The sequence below is a fragment of the Callospermophilus lateralis genome, chromosome 2 (genome assembly GCF_048772815.1).
Source record: "Callospermophilus lateralis isolate mCalLat2 chromosome 2, mCalLat2.hap1, whole genome shotgun sequence".
Taxonomy (NCBI): Eukaryota; Metazoa; Chordata; class Mammalia; order Rodentia; family Sciuridae; genus Callospermophilus; species Callospermophilus lateralis.
This window is the reverse complement of record NC_135306.1, coordinates 158382840-158403888: the sequence shown is the minus strand read 5'-3', so window position 1 is coordinate 158403888 and position 21049 is coordinate 158382840. Positions and strand designations below refer to the sequence as shown.

Sequence of the window (21049 nt, the reverse complement as noted above, 5' to 3'; positions counted from 1 at the left end):
AGTGAAAAACTGTCCTAAACACTTTCCTGATCCCTTTTTACAAATCAAGAACTTCTTTGTATTTTTTCATAATCTTAATCCATCAGGTATAGGAAGGTACTGCAGCCTGGCCGTAGAGCTACCCATGTGGACAGGACATATTTGGGTAATGGCACTAACTAGGTAGAAATTTGTTCAGGGTCTAGGGAGTGCTCTGCATTTCCTAGTTCTTTTAATGTTACTGGAGACTACAGTGATTCTTCTTCCTCACTCTAGATTCAGTCAAACCCAAAGTCTTGTGATTTTTTTTCCTTTGAAGTATCCTTAACTATTTGATTTCTCTTCACCTTTTTCATTTCTCTTTATAATCCCTTTTCTATAACATTAGTGTCTTGTCTTTCTGTCTGTTCTTCCTGCTCTGGTCACCCTCCACAGTTAATCTTGCTGCTATTAAGGTTGTCTTTCTTTCTCTCTTTTTTAATATTTACTTTTAAGTTTTAGGTGGACACAATATCTTTATTTTATATTTTATGTGGTGCTGAGGATTGAACCCAGTGCCTCACGCAGGCTAGGCAAGCACTCTACCACTGAGCCACAACTCCAGCCCTTAAGGTTGTCTTTCTAAATCATAAATTTGATCATATTATTTCTTGATTTTAAAACCTCTGATAATTACTCCTTGCTATAGAAAAGTGTCAGAGCAAACTGGCATGGCATAGCTTAGCAAATCTTTCATGACCTGTCTCCAGCATGCCTTTCCTATTTTGGCCTAGGTGTGTGTTCCTATGTCCCTACCCTATTTTGTGGCCACTCTAGATTACTCAAACACACCCTGCGCTGCTTGCCTTTGGATGTGTGTGCATGTGTGCACCCATGCATACATGTATTCTTTTCTACAAACCTCTCTCCTGAGTGGGCCCAGTTCAAACATTCAAGTCATCTGTTTTGTACTTGTGTCAATATGATAATTGTTTACTTTGATGTGTGAACATAATGTATTTTGAAACTATAATTATATAGATTATACCTGTTTTTCTTGCTCTAAATTTCATGAAGAACAGAGATTTTATGTTATTCATCTTTGTATACCTGATATCTAATACAATAACAGGCACGTGTTCATGTGCTCAATATGTTTGCTAAATTGAATTAAGTGAATTGACTAAGAGGTGTTCTGAAAAGTTAGTGACCATTGTTCTGCCTCTTGGTGAGTATGAATGTTTTATGTTGATGCAACATTAGTTTTATGGTCATATTGAAGATTTCACTACTTACTACCTCTTCCAGATGGTTTCTAAATATTGACATCACAGTAGTTTCATTTTCACAGCTCTGTGAAATGGAATACACAGGCAGTAGAAATTGGATGATGTTATTGTAGCTGTAACTCAGTTTGGTCAACACACATCACTGCATATACAGCAAAAAGTATAAATGTATTTGCAAAATTTTTGACCATTGTTTTGTGCTGACTAGAATCATAGTGCAAAAATTTTGAGCCCCAGTCTTTAACTAAAATGTAACTCTTTTAAATTAAGCTTTTATACTCATAAGACATTCTAAGCAAGTCAAACATAATATGTATAATCAATTATTCTATAATTCACATGGTGTTTGCTTGCTGCTGCCTTTTAAAATTTTTGTTTATTTATTTTTACTGTACTGGGGATTGAGTCCAGGGCCCCTCATGTACTAGGCAAGTGTTCTACCACTAAGCTACATTTTCAGTGTTTTCTTCTTAGTTTGAATATGATGTTAAGGCAAGTGAGTATATTACATATCTTTAAAATCTTTCTCTTTCTTAAAGATGTCATTTTCATTGTTCTGCTCCAGAGTGTAGCTGCATAACTTCATAATGGCTTCTTCTATTTTTTAAGGTATTCTTCCTTAGCTAATCAGTGCATATTCATTAATCTGTCTGATCCCAGTTGTGTTATAGATAATTCCTTCACCAGGAACACAAACACATTACCTTCTCCAGGGGGGTTATTTTCTTGTTTATCAGTTAGTTACCTTGGATTCATTTCTACTTAATTGGACAATGATAATATTCTTTCACAAGGTGCAATTAACAAAAATAAATACTTTCTGTGGTTACTATCATCTGCTTTTTTGATTCCTATGGATACAAAAGAAAAGGATAGGAGGACTTAAAGAGGCATTTTTTTCATGTCTTGGATTCCCTTTTCTGAATGTGCAAGAAAATTGCCATCATAAAATTTCACATGCTGCTGATTGACCAACCATTAGATACATTTTACGTAAATAAACTTGCAAAGGACTGAAAAAAAGTGGACTTTTAAAAATGTAGCCCTTAAGCTATAGTTGCATGCTCATCAGAGCAGCTAAGGAATTGGGGGATTCGCATATCACTGGTTGATAACAGACTCAATGAGCTGGGCTTTTGCTGGCCTGTACTTGTTATAATACATAGTAATCATCCATAAAGCCATTTTTCTGCCCTTTATTTTTATGACTTTTAAAATCATGTTTTTAAACCAAAAATAGCAAGGCGAATAAGATGAGTGAGAGGCAGGTCATTAAGTATTGAAATGAAGGTTCCATAGCAATTTGATAAATACTGACCTCTTAACAAGATGCTTCTGGTAAATGAAGAGCTCTAATCGTCCAGCCTAGTTTGATAAACCAGTAGGATGAAAGTAACTTTAGTTCCTGGGAAAGTAATCATCATGAAAAACATTTATCAAATTTGACTTATTCAAAAATGTTCATGAGTTAGATTTTTGGAGAACTTGGAAAACATCACTAAAGAAAATCAGTAAAAAATGTAACTATAATTACTGAAGTATAGAATATATAAACAGGCCCAGGTTTACTTTATAATATACTTCTGTGGTTTTACTGATGTTGGTTGTTCTGTATACTCAGCTTTCACTCTTTCAGAACAAGGGTCAAATCATCATTTGATTTTCCTCATCCAAGCCTTCATTTCACCATGATTAATGAGTTGTGGCCATTTTAATGGCTTTTTGGCTTTGTCTCAGAGCCTATAGAAATTATCAGCATTGTCTTTATTTATTTTTGTTTGTGTAGTATTTCACCATGAATAAAACTCTTATATAGTCATTCTACTCTCTAAACTCTCATTAGATTCTAACAACTCATTGAATATTTTCATAAGTTCAGTTTCCATTATGTATCTTAAGCCTTACCCTTGCTCACATCAAACTGTATCTCTCCTATTAGCTGCTCCTGTTACGCTGTAATTAGACTCACACACTTCCTGTATTTGAACCCCATTTAAGCTTATGTTTCCTCACCTGGAAGAGCTTTAGATCATTTGCAGATCTGAAGGTTTCAGTGTATATATGTATACTTCCTCTGCCAGATCATTCTTATACCTGGAGAGATCTCTTCTTCATTTCTGTAAATAGAAAGAACCACTATTTCAAAAACCTGCAGGAACTTAATTTGCAATGGCTTTATTTTGATTACATTTTAAATATTTAAATAAAATAATTGCCTTTGTTTAGGTTATGTGGAGAAGCACCCTTCTTGGCAAACTCAGAAGAAACCCTTTTTGAGTTAATAAAAAAGGGAGAACTACATTTTGAAAATCCAATCTGGAATTCCGTTAGTGATTGTGGTAAGTATAGATTTGCTGTTATTTACTAATGCAAATATAATTATTATAGGAAAGTGGGCCAGTTGTAAAACTGCTTTACATCTCTATTTACTCATAACATTTACTTTGGAAGTAAATGCTAGTTACTTTTAGAAATAGTGATATCTTCACTATGATTATTCATAATCAAAACTTCCCCAAGCCAGAAAATACATAGTAAAAATTGAAGAGAAAATTTGCTGATCTCTAGCTGATTTTTACTATAGACCATTAAATGAGGTAGTTTATACAATAAAACTCACTTTAGGCTTTTAAAAAATGTATTAGGTATTTTTACTGATAATACTTGGAATCTTTCTCTTATATTATACAGACCTAATCCTAAATAAATTAGAAAATATATGACATTAATTGTAGTTAAGAGAAATAAAATTTTTCAGGACTTTTCCCTTATTTGCAGCTAAAAGTGTTTTGAAACAACTTCTGAAAGTAGATCCAGCTCACAGAATCACCGCTAAGGAACTACTAGATAACCAGTGGTTAACAGTAAGTTGTAATAATACTTTTTTTCTATTTCTGACATGGTGCCCTTGTTCACATCTTTTCATTTGATTTGAAGTTTTGCATATACTCAAGTTAAAAAAGGTTGAGTCTTACCAGAAGTGGTGGCACACTATTATAATCCCAGGGTCTTGGGAGGCTGAGGTGGGAGGATATCAAGTTCAAAGCCAGCCTAAGCAACTTAGTGAGGCCCTAAGTAACTCAGCAAGATCCTGTCTCAAAATAAAATACAAAAAAAAAAAAAAAAAGGCAAATAAAATGCAAAAAAGGTCTTGAGGTCTGGGGTTGGTGCTCAGCAGTAGAGTGCTCACACTTGTTGAGACCCTGGGTTCGATTCTCAGCATCACATAAAAATAAATAAGTAAAATAAAGGTATTGTGTCCAACTACAACTAAAAAAATAAATATTTTTTTAAAAAGGGCTTGGGATGTCGCTCTGTGGTTAGTTAAGTGCCCTAGGGTTTAGTTCCCAATTATTAAATCTTGACACACTTCTGAATTGAGCATTTTCAAATTGTTACCATAGTTGTTCATATATATTTATAGGTGCTTAAATGAACTTTGCTCTGTTATTTGTCTTGAAGATATCATGTCCAGTAGAACAGGGTTGAGAAATGTTCATTATTGAAGCTGTGGAATATTGAAGCAGTCTCTATAGTTCAGTGATATAAAGCAGTGGAACCATTCACCTCTCTTTTTAACTCTTGGATATAAGGAATCTTCAGAGATTCAGAAAAGTGAAAGTCTCCAAACAGTGGATGTTATCTAGTTTTGAATCTTAAGTAATTGTTTATTTACATATTGTTTTCCACCATTAGATTAAATACCTTGAGCATAGACCCAGTACCTTTCCTCTGTATCCCTGCTCCCAGAATATCAACCTGGCCATAGCAGGAATTTTGGAAGAAGCTGCTTCTTACCTCTCAGTTTTTCTTTTTCTTTTCTCTCTCTTCTCTTATAATAAGAATCCTGATGTTTAGCTGGAAACTTTGCTATCTAGTTAAGACTTTATACCCCAGTCTTCTTTGCTAATCATCAATGATGGTCAGTGAGATGTGAAAGGAAATGGGTATATTTTCACTTTATATGGCGAGAGGATAGCATTGTTTATGCCCTTCCTGTTTCCTAGTTACTGGAATAATGTTGTGGTGGCTGGAGTTTGAGTAGTCATTTCATTTTAAAAATTTATTTTAATTGGTGCAACTCAGTTATACAGAATAGTAGTTTCCGTTATGGCATATTTGCACATACTTAAAATCCATGGTTTTGGCAGTGGAAACAGATGATGGAAGGGAGCAAGGCAATAAATTCTGATCTCCTCACAACACAGAAAGGAAAAGCAGAATTGAGAAAACTTTATTACAAGCTTATCTCTAGATTTGAGGAACCATGTAGAATAATAGCAACAATTTTTTTTTTCTTTTCTTATCAGGTTGGCTCTGAAGTGATTAAAGTAAATAAGGTTCAGTGGCATCTCTTAAAATGGGCTGATATTGGGATCAGCAGAGGAAACACATTGATTAAAGATATCACTACCTGGATATTTGCCTAGGGCTCTTAAGAGAAAGAAACTCACAAAATATTCCCTTACTTAAAAAAAGTGAGAACTATACCAGCAGATGGATAGACATACAAACAATATGGAAAAGCAAGGGAATATGTCATACCAAACAGCTCTTAATGTTTGAACAACTTGACTCCATCAACACCATAGTGGAGGAATTTAGAAAGTTCATAGTTAAAATGTTCTATGAGTTAAATAATGATGTAAAGAGTGAAATTGGAGACAAAAATACATGAAGTAAAAGATCATTTCAATAAAGAGATAAAGATTCTGAAAAAGAACCAAATGGAAATCCTGGAAATGAAAGACTAAATAAACCAAATAAAGGCTGGGGTTGTGGCTCAGTGGTGGAATACTTTCCTAACGTGTGTGAGGCACTGGGTTCTATCCTTAGCACCACATAAAAAATAAAAATAAAGGTATTGTGTCCATCTACAATTAAAAAAAATTTTTTTAAATAATCCAAATAAAAATTCAATGCAAAGCATCACCAGATCATTTTAAAGATAGATTATTCAGACTCAAAGACAAAGTGTATAATCTTTTTAATTGCCAATGGACCTTTATTTTTATTTATTTATATGTGACTGAGAATTGAACTGAGTGCCTCACACATGCAAGGCAAGTGCTGTACTACTGTGCTACAATTCCAGCCCTAAAGTGTATAATCTTGAAAATGAAGTTGACCATAAAGAAAAGATATTAAGAGACCATGAACAGAATATTCAAGAAATCTGGGATAATATTAAAAGCCCAAATTTAAGAATTATCAGGGTGAGATTAAGGCTCTGAAATACAAGCTAAAGGAATGCAAATCTTTTTTTAAATGTTTTTTACTTAGAGGTAGACAATATCTTTATTTTATTTTTATGTGGTGCTAAGGATCAAACCCAGTGCCTCATGAATGATAGGCAAGCACTCTACCTCTGGGCCACAACCCCAGCCTGTGCAAAATCTTTTTAATAAAATAATATCAGGAAAACTTCCAAATCTAAGAATGAAATGGAAATTCAAATACAAGAGGCATATAGGACTCCAAATATACAAAATTACAATATGCCAACACCAAGACACATTATAATGAAAATGCCTAACATACAGAGTAAGGATAGGATTTGTAGGGAGGGAGAGCATGGGAGGAAAATTACCCCTTAGGGAATAGGGGTGGGAGGGAAAGGGAGGGAGAAGGGGAATAGCAAGGATAGTGGAAGGAGACGGTCATCATTATACAAAATACATGTATGAAAATGTGAATTTGGTGTCAATATACCTTATATACAAACAGAGATATGATAAATTGTGGTATAAAGGTGTATTAAGAATTGTAATCCAAAAAAAATAAGAGCTCATATATATTGGCATAATTTGGCGTGAGCATACTTTATATACAGAGTTATAAAAAATTGTGCTGTGAATGGATAATTATAAATGCAATGCATTCAACTATTGTCATATATGTAAGAAATAAAATAAAATAAAATAAAATGTAAAAGAGAAAGATGGCTAGTCACATTTAGAGGTAAACTAGTACAAATTTCAACTGATTTCTCAACCCAGACCCTAAAAGACAGGAGGGCTTGGAATAATATAGATGAAGCTCTGAAAGAAAATGGATGCCAACCAAGAAGACTATATCCAGAAAAATTAAGCTTCAGAATTGAAGATGAAATAAAAACATTCCAATATAAACAGAAGCTAACAGAATTCGTAACTAGAAAGCTTGTACTACAAAACATATTTGAAATATTTCACAAAGAAGAAATGAAAAATAAAAATGAAAACCAGCACAGGGAGGAACTACACTAGAATAGTCAATTAAAGGAGAATCAAGTCTGATTTAAACATTAGAAATAAATCAAAATGGCAGAAACTAAAAATCATCTCACAATAATAACTTTTTTTGTAAACTTTTTAATTGAAAAATATAGATTGGTAGATTGGATTAAAAAATAAGACCCAACAATATACTATCTATAAGAAACTCAACTCATAGGCAAAACATCCATAGACTGAAGGTGAAAGGATGGGAAAAGACATAACATTCACATGGGACTCAAAAAACAGCAGCAATAGCTATTCTTATATTAGATAAAGAGTAAACTGCAAGCCAAAATAAATCAGAAGAAACAAGAAATGTCACTTCATAATGCTTCAGGGAATCATATAACAAGAAGATATAATGATTATAAATATTTATGCCCCAAATAATAAAACATACATAATTATGCCCCATACATGAAACAAATCCTCCTAAATATTAAGGATCAAATTGACCACAATAAAATAATACTGGGTGACTTTAACATGCCTCTCTTACCACTGGATAAATCATCCAAATATAAAATAAGTTTTTATAGAACTAAAGAATATAATTAATAATATGAACTTAATAGACATCTATAGACTATTTCATTCATCAATGACTGAATTCACTTTCTTCTGACCAGCACATGGAATATTTTCTATTACAGATCATATTTTAGGTCACAAGTCAAATCTTTGCAAATAGAAAAAAATACATATAATGCCTTGCATTCTATCAGATCATAATGGGATGAAACTAGAAATCAATGATAAGATAAAAACCCAGTCTAATACCTGGGGATTAAATAATACACTTTTGAATGATGAGTGGATAGCAAAGAAATCAGGGGAGAAATTAAAAACTACTTAGAGGTAAATAAGAATAGTAATACAACATATCAAAATCTTTGGGACAATATAAAGGCAGATCTAAGAGGAAAGTTCATAGCATTGAGCTGATATGTTAAAAGAAAAGGAAAGAGAAAGAATAGAAAGATAATAAATAAATAATCTAACATTACATCTCAACACCCTATAAAAAGAAGAACAAACCAACATCAAAATCAGTAGAAGAGGGGCTGGGGTTGTGGCTCAGTGGGAGAGCACTCATCTAGCATGTGCAAGGCCCTGGGTTCAATCCTCAGCACCACATAAAAGTAAATAAAATAAAGGTATTGTGTTCAACTACTTCTAAAAAATAAATATTTTAAAAAATCAGTAGAAGATAGGAAATTATTAAAATCAGAGCCTAAATCAATGAAATTGAGAGTAATAAAAAACAATACAAAAGATCAACAAAACAAAAAGTTGGTTTTTGTGAAAGAATAAATAAGGTGGATAAAACTTTAACCAAACTAACCAAAAGAAAGAGGGAAAAAACTGAAATTAACCAAATTCAAGATGAAAAAGGAAGTATCACTGTAGATACTACTGAAATTCAGAGGATCACCAGAAACTATTTTGAAATTTATACTCCAATAAGCTAGAAAAGCTTGAGAATATTGACAAATTCCTAGAGACATATGACCTACCCAAATTGAACCAGGAGGATACAGAAAACTCAAACAGATCAATATCAAGTAATAAAATTGAAGCCTTCAAAAAAAAAAAAAAAAAAGCCTAGGACTAGATAGATTCTCAGCTGAAGTACTACCAGAACTTTTTTTTTTTTTTCTGGTACCAGAGATTGAACTCAGAGCCACTTAAACACTGAGCCAACTCATTTTATTTTTTTTGAGACAGGATCTCACTAAGTTGCTCAGGGCCTTGCTAAGTTGCTGAGGCTTGCTATGAACTTGTTATGAACTTGTGCCTCCTGTCTTGGTCTCCCGAGCCACTGGTAATTTTTATTTTTTTTACCTGACAGTAGAATATATTTTGACATATCAAATATACATAGAGTGTATGTTTGATATTTTGAAATATCAAACATACATGGAGTGCAACTTCCCATTTTTGTAGTTGTATATGCTGTGGAGTTACACTGGTTGTGTATTCATATATGAACATAGGAAATATCAACATGGCAATAGATGAAAAGAAATACATATGAAATATATTTTTTAGAAGTAAAAAATGACAGAATTTGGTGATTGATTAGATGAGCAATGAGGATAATATAGGAAACAAGAATTACATCCAGAGTTTGCTCTAACAACTGTTGCACAGTGGGGCCATTTACTGAGGTGTGGAAGACTGCTTGACGGGGAACAAGTGTGGTAAATCAAGAGTTCTACATTAGAAATTGTAAGTTTAAAATACCTACATGGCATTCAAGTAGATATATCAAATAGTTAATTGAATATGTGAGTCTGGAACAGGAGAATTCTGAGCCAAAGATGTAAATTTGAGAATCATGAGTATGTAGATGCCATGTTAAGCCATTGGTCTAAAGAGATAAAATACAGATAGAGAGAAGAGGCCCTAGCAACATGATTTTAAACACTACAACATTTAGAAAAGATCCAGATAAGTTTAGGTTCTGTAAACATACAGTGTATTACCGTTTTAAATTCTCTAATTTTCCTTTGACAATTTTTGATCATTTCTTTGAATATCATATTGTTCTTTAAAGGCTAAAAAAATAGTCTTCACTCAAGAATGAATTATATCTGCCCTTTTTTGTGAATATGCTGATATCTCATAGGATTCTGTACAGTAATTATTTTTGGCTTACAGTAATTGTGCAAATGAGTTTGCAACTAGATAGATCACTGCAAAAATGTACTGAGTAGATTTAGTAGTAAAGGAAAATAAAGTTGTAAAACAGATGGCGTGTCTTAAAAATTTATCTCTTCTCTGCACCGCACAACATTCGGGTTTGGCCATTTAATTATTTGTTTTCTAATTAGTATAACTTTATTTCTGGCTTTGGTCATTTTTCCAGAAGTCTCCATTTTTGATCCTCCGTAACATTTGTCTCTATGAAGTCTTTGCCAAATGGATAGAGAAGTGACAGATATTGTGTACTATATTGGACTATAGTGAGGAGTTCAGAGTATGAAATTTAGAATACTGGCATTTTACAAACTTCTAAAAGACAAAACTATTCTTCTTAACCACTTGAAGTCTTACTTCCTATCCTCTGTTTGAAATAATCAAAAGAAAACATAATCATTTTCTCAGTACTTTACTGCTTTAGAATCAATCAATTTACACTGTCTTTTGCACTACCTACCACCTAACAACATGTTTTTCAAAGACCATAGTAGGCAAAAAATTATCTATGGCTTAACTCGTGTATAATGTGTATTTTGAAACGTTATATATCTGAAAAGTATTATGAGAAAAATAATTATTTCTCTATCTACATTTAAGTGAATGGACTTTAAAGTAAACATATATTTCATTCTGATTTCAAAAATTAAATGTTAGATGTAAGGAAAAACAGTAAAAAAAAAAAAAAAGTGCCTCTCCTACAAAGGAAGAGTGTGATAATGACTACTGTTGCCAGGATTGTGTCTATTGTCCTATGTGTCTCTTGTATCTGTTTTTTCCTTTTTTCCTCTTTACCATCAATAGTGATTCAGGAAATAATTGTTTCTTATTAGACAGTTGCAATGACATCTTGGTATTTCTTCAGATCCTCTAGTGACAGGTAACACCAAAAATTTATATTTTAAAACTAGTTTCTCAAGAATTTCTTATGCCCACTTACATTTTACAAACCATTGGTATAAGTTAAGAAAATTATTTTTAATCTATGCCTTATCATAAGATAGTCCCTAGTTTTGAGCTTTATTATTATTCATAGATTAAGTAAATCTTTCAACACTTTTTTTATGCCTACCATATGTTAGGTCCTGTCCTTTGTAGTAAAATATAGTTAAAGATATATAAGATATAAAGAATTTACAATATTGTAAGGAAAACAAGCTATGCATAAGATACAGTGCATGGAAGAAAATGATAAATGACATAAGAAATTGCTAAATGGCTGGAGGTACAGAGGCAAGCAAGTATGAAATCAGGAAGTTCAGTATGATTGACAGAAAACATGCTTGAAGGAAAGGAGTGGGAAATGAGTCTACAAAGGAAAGAAAATTGTGAGGGGGCTTAAATCTCAGGTTAAAGAGTTTTAGCTTCTTCCCAGAATTAAGAACAATTGTATGCTCTTTGAAATGAAAGAAATTATTTTTACAATTCATCAGTCCCAAAGGTGACTTATTTGAAATAGGACAATAGTCATTTAAATGTCTATACTGATTTTAATAAGTATCTTTTGATTTTAATCCATCAGACATTATCAGAGTACAAAGATTAATAGTCCCTCTCCTTGAATAATTAAGTTCCATTCTGCACTTTATAGTCATATTTTGCAAAGACACTTGTAATTGGGTGTAAGGCTGAATTTCACAATAGTCTTTCCTGATGTGTGAACAGGGCCCTTGCTCATTGATTTATAAAGTGTGTTCAGACTATTATTATTATTATTATTATTATTATTATTATATTCTTAATTATATATACATTATGTGTATATATATGAATATGTTGTTGAGTAGATATTCAGTGAGGCTTTTTATAAAAATTATGTTAGGAAGAAGTTCATGAGCCAAGACACTTGGAGATTTATTTGATACTTAATTACTGATATATACTAAAAATACAACAGATATTTATTGAATAATTTCTTCACACTGTGGGGGACACAGGATCAGTTTAGATAGTCCCTGTGGTCAGGTTGCCCACAGTTTTAGTAAAAGATTTAAAACAAAACCACAGGAAGAGGATGATAAATCTACACAAATATATATGTAGCACTACTACTACTAAATTTACAATAAGAGAGCTATTATTCTTTTTAGGGAGTTATAAAAAAGTGCTTGAAAGTGAAGGTAATATGTGATCTGACTATAAAAAAATAGGTAAGCATATAAATTAGTTTGGAGTTAGGATAAGAAGAAGGGTAATTCTAGATGGAAATAACTTCATAAAAGCTATGTAAAGACAGAAAAAACATGAAGTATATTCAGAGACTAGTTAGTACTTTTCTTTTTCTAGACCTATAGAAACCATGTAGGGGAGTAGTAGTTAAGCTGGAAAGGCAGGAAAGAGCTATTTTGCTCTTGGGCATTGACTAAGACTTTATTTTACACTTGGCTCATATGGCAATGGTTTACTACTACAAGTCACTGAAGTACCATGATCACAGCTGGGCTTGTGTGAATTCCTCTTTTGTCCTTCAGACCTTGTAGGGTAGTGTGCATGGACCTGGATGGTGCTTGTGGGCTATACCTGTGACTCTAGGATGAGAGAAGAACTCCTGCCTGAAATAGCTTAAAGCTGGAAGGGCCCTAGGAATAAATTTGAGTTGAAAAATCTCCAGGGAGCCAAAAACATGTACACACAGTTAAGGAGTAGAAAACAGGATCCTTAGTAAGGAGATGAACTAAAAGCCATATAAGGGACTTGGAACAGCAACTTGGGAACAAGTAGCACGTGCCTGAGACTTTTATAAGTCAACACCTTCAATTTGTGGGTTGGTGTGTGGATTGTGGGCCAGAACAGACAGAACTTCAAGAACAGTTTTCTAGCAACAGTGTATCATATAATCTTCATGATGGCAAGCAGAATTTGGAGAACTGAAGTAGGCTGGGAGAACTGAAGTAGGACTGGCTGAGACAAAGAAGACTGAACTAGGGTGATGAGTAGGAACAGAAAAGAGGAGAGAAATAAGACATTAAAAGAAAATCAACACAAATTGAAACTAAGTACTAGTGTTAGGTGACAGAGAGAAAGGTGACTGGGAAAATGCTATAAGGTAAAATAAAGTTTAGAATTGCTGGTTTTGTAGATTGGGGAAAAAATGATGTGTTTTTTGGAATAGTCTATTCAAAATTTTATGCTTTAGTTTTTCTGAAAATAATTTTGAAAAATGGGGAGTCTCCCCAGATATTTTTAGTTTATACCTTAAAATTTTTAATAGACTTTAGAATAGGCAACCCCCAAATTTAAAAATCAACAAAATGAACATACTGAAAGAGAAAATAAAGTAGTACTAATATGAAACAAGAATATGAAATGCTAAAAAAATAACCAAGTAGAACCATTTAGGTATAAAAATATAATAGTTGACGTATAGAATGCAGTTATGTAGGATATATAGTAAAATAGGTGCAGTTAAAGATCAGAGTGTAGAGTTTTATACAGAGAAAGTAGGAGAGGGTAAAGAGATTGAAAATATAAGAGAAGGAGTTAAGGAGTAGAAGCCAGGGTCCTTAAATTAAAGGTGCTAAAAACCATATAAGAGTCTCAGAAAGAAAAATATAAAGGAGTAGAAGGAAATCTTTTAAGAAATTATAGAGATGAATTCATCAGATTTAAGGCAAGAAAAAAGATTTCAGATGTTAGGGGGGATGAGAAAAAACTGAGAGACATGACAAAATTTGAGAATATCAAAAATAAAGACACATTTTTAAAATCTCCTAAAAAGAAAGAGCAAATCATATCAAACAGAACAATCACATTGCAGCAGTATTGGATGCAAGATTGACTGTAAAATTTTAAGTGTATTAAAGGAAAAAGAGGTGCAGTGGTACACACCTATACCCAAACTACTTGGAAGGCTGAGGCAAGAGGACTGCAAGTTCAAGGCTCAGCTGGCAACTTAGTGAGACTCTGTCTCAAAATTTAAAAAATAAATAAATAAAAGTAGGGTAGGAGGGGCTGGGGATGTGGCTCAAGCGGTAGCGCACTTGCCTGGCATGCATGCGGCCTGGGTTTGATCCTCAGCACCACATACAAACAAAGATGTTGTGTCCGCCGAAAACTAAAAAAAAAAAATATTAAAAAATTCTCTCTCTCTCTCTCTCTCTCTCTCTCTCTCTCTCTCTCTCTCTCTCTCTCTCATTCTCTCTCTTAAAAAAAAAAAAGTGGGGTAGGAATGTAGCTCAGTAGTAGAGCTACCCTGGGTTCAATTCTTGGTATGAAAAAAAAGAAAGAAATTGTCATTTGTATGAAAGAGAATGATAAAAATGTTTTCAAATATACATAGTCTCAGAGGGTTTACTACTTGAGTCTAACACTTTAAAACACTTGATGAAAGAAGTACTTAAATAAATCCAGGAGATGCTACATAGAGTTATGTGTAGCAATAGTCATTAAATACCTTGGTTGGCTTTCTTGGTATCTTCTTGAGTAAGAAGAAAAAGTATATTCATAATAACCTAAAATTAAAATTTGAGGTAATATCTATATGATGGGCATTGGGAAGGGAGCAAGAACAAAGGTACATGAAAGTGTGCTAAAAGAGAATATATAGGTATCAGATTTTTAAAGTAAGAAAGAAAGACTGTACTTTCAGGGATCATTTCTATAGTATGTTAAAGTAGGAAAGAATTTAAAAAACATATAATGGGAGGAATGAATTGAAATAATAAATTTACATGGTTGAAACAAGTCCAAATATAGAAATGAATACAAGTAAATGGACAAAAATATCTGTTTAAAGATATATTGTCAAATTGAATATTTAAAAATCTGGCTATTTACAAGAAACATGTTTGAAACATAAAGGCATGGAATGTTGAAAGACAAAATGTAGCTGAATATAGCTGAATTAATATTAAATACATTTGACAAATCATCATTGAGAAATCTCACTTTATAATAATTATGAAAGTCCAACTGATTATTATTCCATACTTAAAGTTTGTCTTCAACCATAAATACAGTTAATATCATTAAATCCTTAACAATATATTCAGATGTACTCAACAATGTATTCAGATGCTTAACAATCCACCTACACATCAGATTAATTTAGAATTGCCCCATAGCTGTGCATACACTTGAACTTGTCATGTTAGTTAAAAAGCAATCCAAACTTCTTACTCAAATTTTGTTTAACAGTATGAAGTAGGATAAAAAACAATACTTGCCTAATTAAGCAGGAGCCATTTGAACATGTATTCATGTATTTTTCTTGGCATATTAAATGGCATATTATGTTCAGTAAAGTTTAGTTAATACAAAATGGTCAGTTTGGGTCTGATATAGTCATATCTGTGATAAAAAATACAATTAGACAATTATAATCAAAATGATCACATTATATGTAAATATTCCAAACAAGAGCTTTCAAATCAAGTATCTGTCTTCTTAGACATACTTCTTAACTACACAGTGGAATTTAGATTTTGTTTTTACCTAGGCATTTTTATAGACTTATCATTAGCACTGGACCCACTAACCTTTGGGCAACTTCTTTCATTTTTTTCAACCCCCTATCAGTTTCAAAGAAAAGGGGTCTTTACTTTTCAGGAAATGGCTCTATATAGTGTCCTTGGCACAATCATACTGCATTGTTCTTTCAAGACAATATTTCCACTTTAAACTTTGACATATTATTACTGATATTATTCAAAAGGTGTGAGCCATGGCAGGATTAGGAGTGTGATTCCTTGGACATCGGAAGGTTTGTGTTTATTTATCATTGTAATTTTCCCATGTGACTATCATTTATTTGGGAGTATATAATACTAAAAGATATAGGAATCTTTTCAATCATCTAAGCTATTTATAACACCAAAAATCATTATCTATATTAGGGAAATACACATTCTTCAATGAGGCCTACCAATGTATTAGAAATGATGAAAGAATGGAAAAATAACCCAGAAACCGATGAAGATGATGAGACAGCTGAGAAGAATAACTCATCTCTTCAAGAAAAGTTGGAAAGTTCCCAGCTCAAGGAAAATATCCAGGAAGTCAATAATACTTCAGATGTAAAGAATCAAAAACAGGTAGGAAAACTAGCAAAACAAGTAATAGAACGATTGTTTCATTTCTCCAAACTATAAAATACTCTTACAATTCTGGGAACATTTTTGTATTTTTCAATGTCTTTTAAATTTTTTTTGTTTTTTTTAGATATACATGGCAGTAGAGTGTATTTTGACATATTATACATACATACTAATTCTAATTAGGATCCCATTCTTGTGGTTGTACATGATGTAGTTTCACTGGTCATGTATCATATATGAACATAGGAAAGTTATGTCTAATTCATACTACTGTCTTTCCTATTCCCATCCCCCCATCCCTTCCCTTCATTGCCTTTTGTCTAATTCAATGAACTTCTATTCTCAACTGCCTCCCCTATTGTGTTATCATCTGCATAACAGAAAGAACATTTGGCCTTTGGTTTTGTAGCATTGACTTATTTCACTCACATGATAGTTTCCAGTAACATCCATTTAGTGGAAAATGACATAATTTCATTCTTCTTTATGGCTGAGTAATAGTCCATTTTGTATATATACCATATTATCCATTCATCTGCTGAAGAACACCTAGGTTGGTTCCATTGAATGAGGTAACTGTATCTTTGTGAATTGTGCTGCTATAAACATTGATGTGTCTGTGTCACTATAGTATGCTGTTACTGAGGAGTGAGATAACTGGGTCAAATGGTCAAAGTTTTCTGAGAAATCTCTATTCTGCTTTCCATAGTGGTTACAACAATTTGCAGTCCTACCAGCAATGTATGAGTGTACCTTTCCCCCCTCACCCTTGTCAACATTTACTGTTACTTTATTCTTGAAAATTGCCATTCTGACTAGAGTGAGATGAAATTTCAGTGTAGTTTTAATTTGCATTTCTCTAATTGCTAGAGACGGTGAACATTTTCATATATTTCTTCTTTTGTGAAGTGTCTGTTCAGTTCCTTTGCCCATTTATTGATTGAGTTATTTGTATTTTTGGTGCTAAATTTTTTGAGTTCTTTATATAACCTAGAAATGATTTCTCTGTCTGTGGTACAGTTGGCAAAGATTTGCTTCCATTCTGTAGGTTCTCTCTTAACATTCTTGATTGATTATTTCCTTTGTTCTGAAGAAGTTTTCAAATTTGATACCATCTCATTTATTGATTATTGATTTTACTTCTTGTGCTTTAGGATCTTGATCTTGTTAAGGATATCAGTTTCTACATTTTCTTCTAGTATGTTTGGGATTTCTGGTATAACTTCTAGGTCTTTGATCCACTTTGAATTGAGTTTTGTGCATGATGAGAGGGATTAATTTCATTCCACTACATACGGATTACCAGTTTTCCATGCACCATTTGTTGAAGAGGCTTTTTCTCCAATGTCTGTTTTTGGCCCCTTTATCAAGTATGAGGTAACTGTATCTTTGTGGGTTTGTCTCTCTTCTTCTATTTTGTTCTATTGGTCTTCTTGCCTGCTTTGGTGCCAATACCATGCTTTTTCTGTTACTATAGCTCTGTAGTATAATTTAAGGTCTGGGATTGTGATTCACCCTGTTTCACCTTTCTTACTATGGGCTGCTTTGGCAATTCTGGGTGTCTTATTTTTCCAGATGAATTTCATGACTGCTTTTTCCATTTCTATGAAGAACATTATTGGAAGGTTGATAGGAATTGCATTGAATCTGTATAGTGCTTTTGGTAGTATGGCCATTTTGATAATATTAATTCTGCCTATCCAAGAACATAGGAGGTCTTTCCATCTTCTAAGTTCCTCCTCTAATTCTTTCTTCAGTGTTCTGTAGTTTTCATTGTAGAGGTCCCTCACCTCTTTTATTAGATTGATTTACAAGTATTTTATTTTTCTTTTTGGAAGCTATTGTGAATGGGATGGTTTTCCTAGTTTCTTTTTCAGCTTAATTATCATTGCAATATAGGAATACAGTTGATTTCTGGGTGTTAATTTTATATTCTGTTACATTGCTGAATTTATTTATGAGTTCTAGAAGGTTTGAATGGAGTTTTTTGGGTCTTCTAACTGTAAGATTACGTTGTCAACAAACAGAGATACTTTGAGCTCTTCTTTTCCTATTTTTATCCCTTTAATTTATTTCTTTTGCCAAATTGCTCTGGCTAGAGTTTCAAGGACTATGTGAAATGGAAGTGGTGAAACAGGGCATCTTTGTATTGTTCTGTTTTTATGGAGAATTCTTTTAATTTTTCTTCATTAGAATAATGTTTGCCTTGGGTTTGTCATAAATAACTTTTACAATGATGAGGAATGTTCCTTCTATCCCTATTTTTCCTAGTGTTTTAAATGAGTGGAAGCTGTGTTTGTCAAATGCTTTTTCTGCATCTATTGATATAATCATGTGATTTTTGTTTTTAAATATATTTATATGATGAGTTAATTTATTGATTTCCATATATTGAACCAACCTTGTATTCCTGGAATGAAATCCACTTGCTCATGGTGCACTGTCTTTTAAATTTATTTTTGAATGTGATTTGCCAATATTTTTATTAAGAATTTTTGCGGGCTGGGGATGTGGCTCAAGTGGTAGCGCACTTGCCTGGCATGCGTGCGACCCGGGTTCGATTCTCAGCACCACGTACAAACAAAGATGTTGTGTCCGCCGATAACTAAAAAATAAATATTAAAAAAACTCTCTCTCTCTCTCTCTCCTCTCTCACTCTCTCTTTAAAAAAAAAAAGAATTTTTGCATCTATGTTTATCAATTATATTGGTCTGAAGTTTTGTTTCTTTGATATGTCCTTGTCTGGTTTTGGTATGAGAGTGATACTAGCTTCATAGAATGTGTTTGGAAGAGTTCCCTCCTTTTCTATTCCATGGAATAATTTGAAGAGAATTGGTATTAGTTCTTCTTTAAAGGTCTGGTAGAACTCTGCTGAGAGTTCATACAATCTGGGGCTTTTCTTTTTGGTAGGCTTTTGATGGCTGCTTCAATTTCTTACTTGAAATTGGTTTGAAAAAAGAAAAGAAAACAAAACAAAACAAAAACAAAACAAAAAAAGAAATTGGTTTGTTTAACTTTTTATACCCTCTTGGTTTGACATGGGTAGGTCATATGCCTCTAGGAATTTGTTAATATCTTCAAGATTTTCTATTTTATAGAGTATACATTTTCAAAATAATTTCTAATTATTCTCTGTATTTCAGTAGTATCTGTAGTGATATTTCTTTTTTCATCTCAGATTTTAACAATTTAAGCTTTTTCTCTTTTTCATTTCGTTAGTTTGGTTAATGGTAAATTTATCAATTTTGTTAATTTTTTTTCAAAGAACCAACTTTTTGTATCATTAATTTTTAAATTATTTTTAATTGTAGATGTATACAAACCTTTATTTTTTTATTTTTATTTAGTGCTGAGGATTGATCCCAGTGCCTCACACGAGCTAGGCAAGCGCCCTACCACTGAGCTACAGCTGCTGTATCATTGATTTAAAAATTTTTTTAAAATCTTGATTTCATTGACTTGGGCTCTGGTTTTAATTATTTCCTGTGTTCTATTGATTTTGGATTGGTTTATTCCTCCTTGTATAGGATCTTGAGATGTAATGTTAGGTTATTTATTAGGTATTTTTCTGTTCTTTTAATGAATGAGCTCAATATAATGAACTTTCCTCTTAGAACCACATTCGTAGCATCCCAGAGATTTTGATAAGTTATATCTCTATTCTAATTTGGTTCTAAGTATTTTTTTAATTTTATTTTTTAAATTATATTTTTATTTTATTTTTTAAAAATTTTTATTTTATTCTATTTTTTATTCACTCCTGATTTCTTCTGCTCTCTTTATTCAATGGTGAATTTTTTGGTCTCCACGTGTTAGAGTAGTTTTTATTTTTTGCCTTATTGTAGATTTTTAATTTCATTCCATTATGATCTGATAGAATGCAGGGTATTGTCCTGCTAAGAATTGCTTTGTGGCCTGTGATGTGATCTAATTTAGAAAATAATCCATGTGCTGCTGAAAAGAAAGGGTGTTCATTCATTGAGGGATGAAATACTCTATGTAAGTCTATTAAGTCTAAATTATTAATTGTATTTTTAAGTCCTGTAGCTTCCTTATTAAGTTTTTGTTTAGAAGATCTATTTAGTGATGAAAGAGGCATGTTAAAGTCACCCAGTATTATTGTGTTGAGGTCTGATTCTGAATTTTGAGAAGGGTTTGTTTGATGTATATAGTGCTCCATTGTTTGGAGCATAAATATTTATGATTGCTATTTCCTATTGTTGTATTATTCCCTTAAGCAGTATGAAATGATCTTCTTGGTTTCTTCTGATTAATTTTGGCTTGAAGTCTACTTTATCTGATATGAGGATAGGATAGAAACCTTTGCTTATTTACTAGATCCATGTGAGTGACATGTTTTTTTCCCCATCCTTTTATCTTCAATCTGTGAATGCCTTTTCCTATGAGGTGAGTCTCTTGGAGACAGCATATTGTTGGGTTTTGTTTTTTAACCCAGTATGCCAGTCTATGTCTGTGTATGTGTGTGTGGGTGTGTGTGTATACGTACCAGGGATTGAACTCAGGGGCACTTGACCACTGAGCCACATCCCCAACCCTATTTTGTATTTTATTTAGAGACAGGGTCTCACAGAGTTGCTTAACTTTTCCTAAGGCTGGCTTTGAACTTGCAATCCTCTTGCTTAGCATTCTGAGCTGCTGGGATTACAGGTGTTGCACCAGTGTGCCCAGCAGCCTATGTCTTTTGATTGATGAGTTTAGTTCATTAACATTCAGCGTTATTATTAAGAGATTATTTTTATTTCCTGTCATTTGGATTTATTTTTAGTTTTTACATTGAATTGAT

At 32.7% G+C, this 21049-nt stretch overlaps 1 protein-coding gene across 1 annotated transcript in view; it reads left to right on the top strand.

Annotated features, from left to right (window-relative positions):
* Stk33 (serine/threonine kinase 33) overlaps positions 1–21049 on the top strand; it is a 74010-nt gene that overhangs the window by 25326 nt on the left and 27635 nt on the right. The window contains exons 9-12 of the mRNA XM_076844193.2: positions 3474–3586; positions 4026–4111; positions 16045–16263; positions 16682–16687. Coding sequence (XP_076700308.1) covers positions 3474–3586; positions 4026–4111; positions 16045–16263; positions 16682–16687 — 424 coding nt within the window. The remainder of the gene's footprint in view (positions 1–3473; positions 3587–4025; positions 4112–16044; positions 16264–16681; positions 16688–21049) is intronic.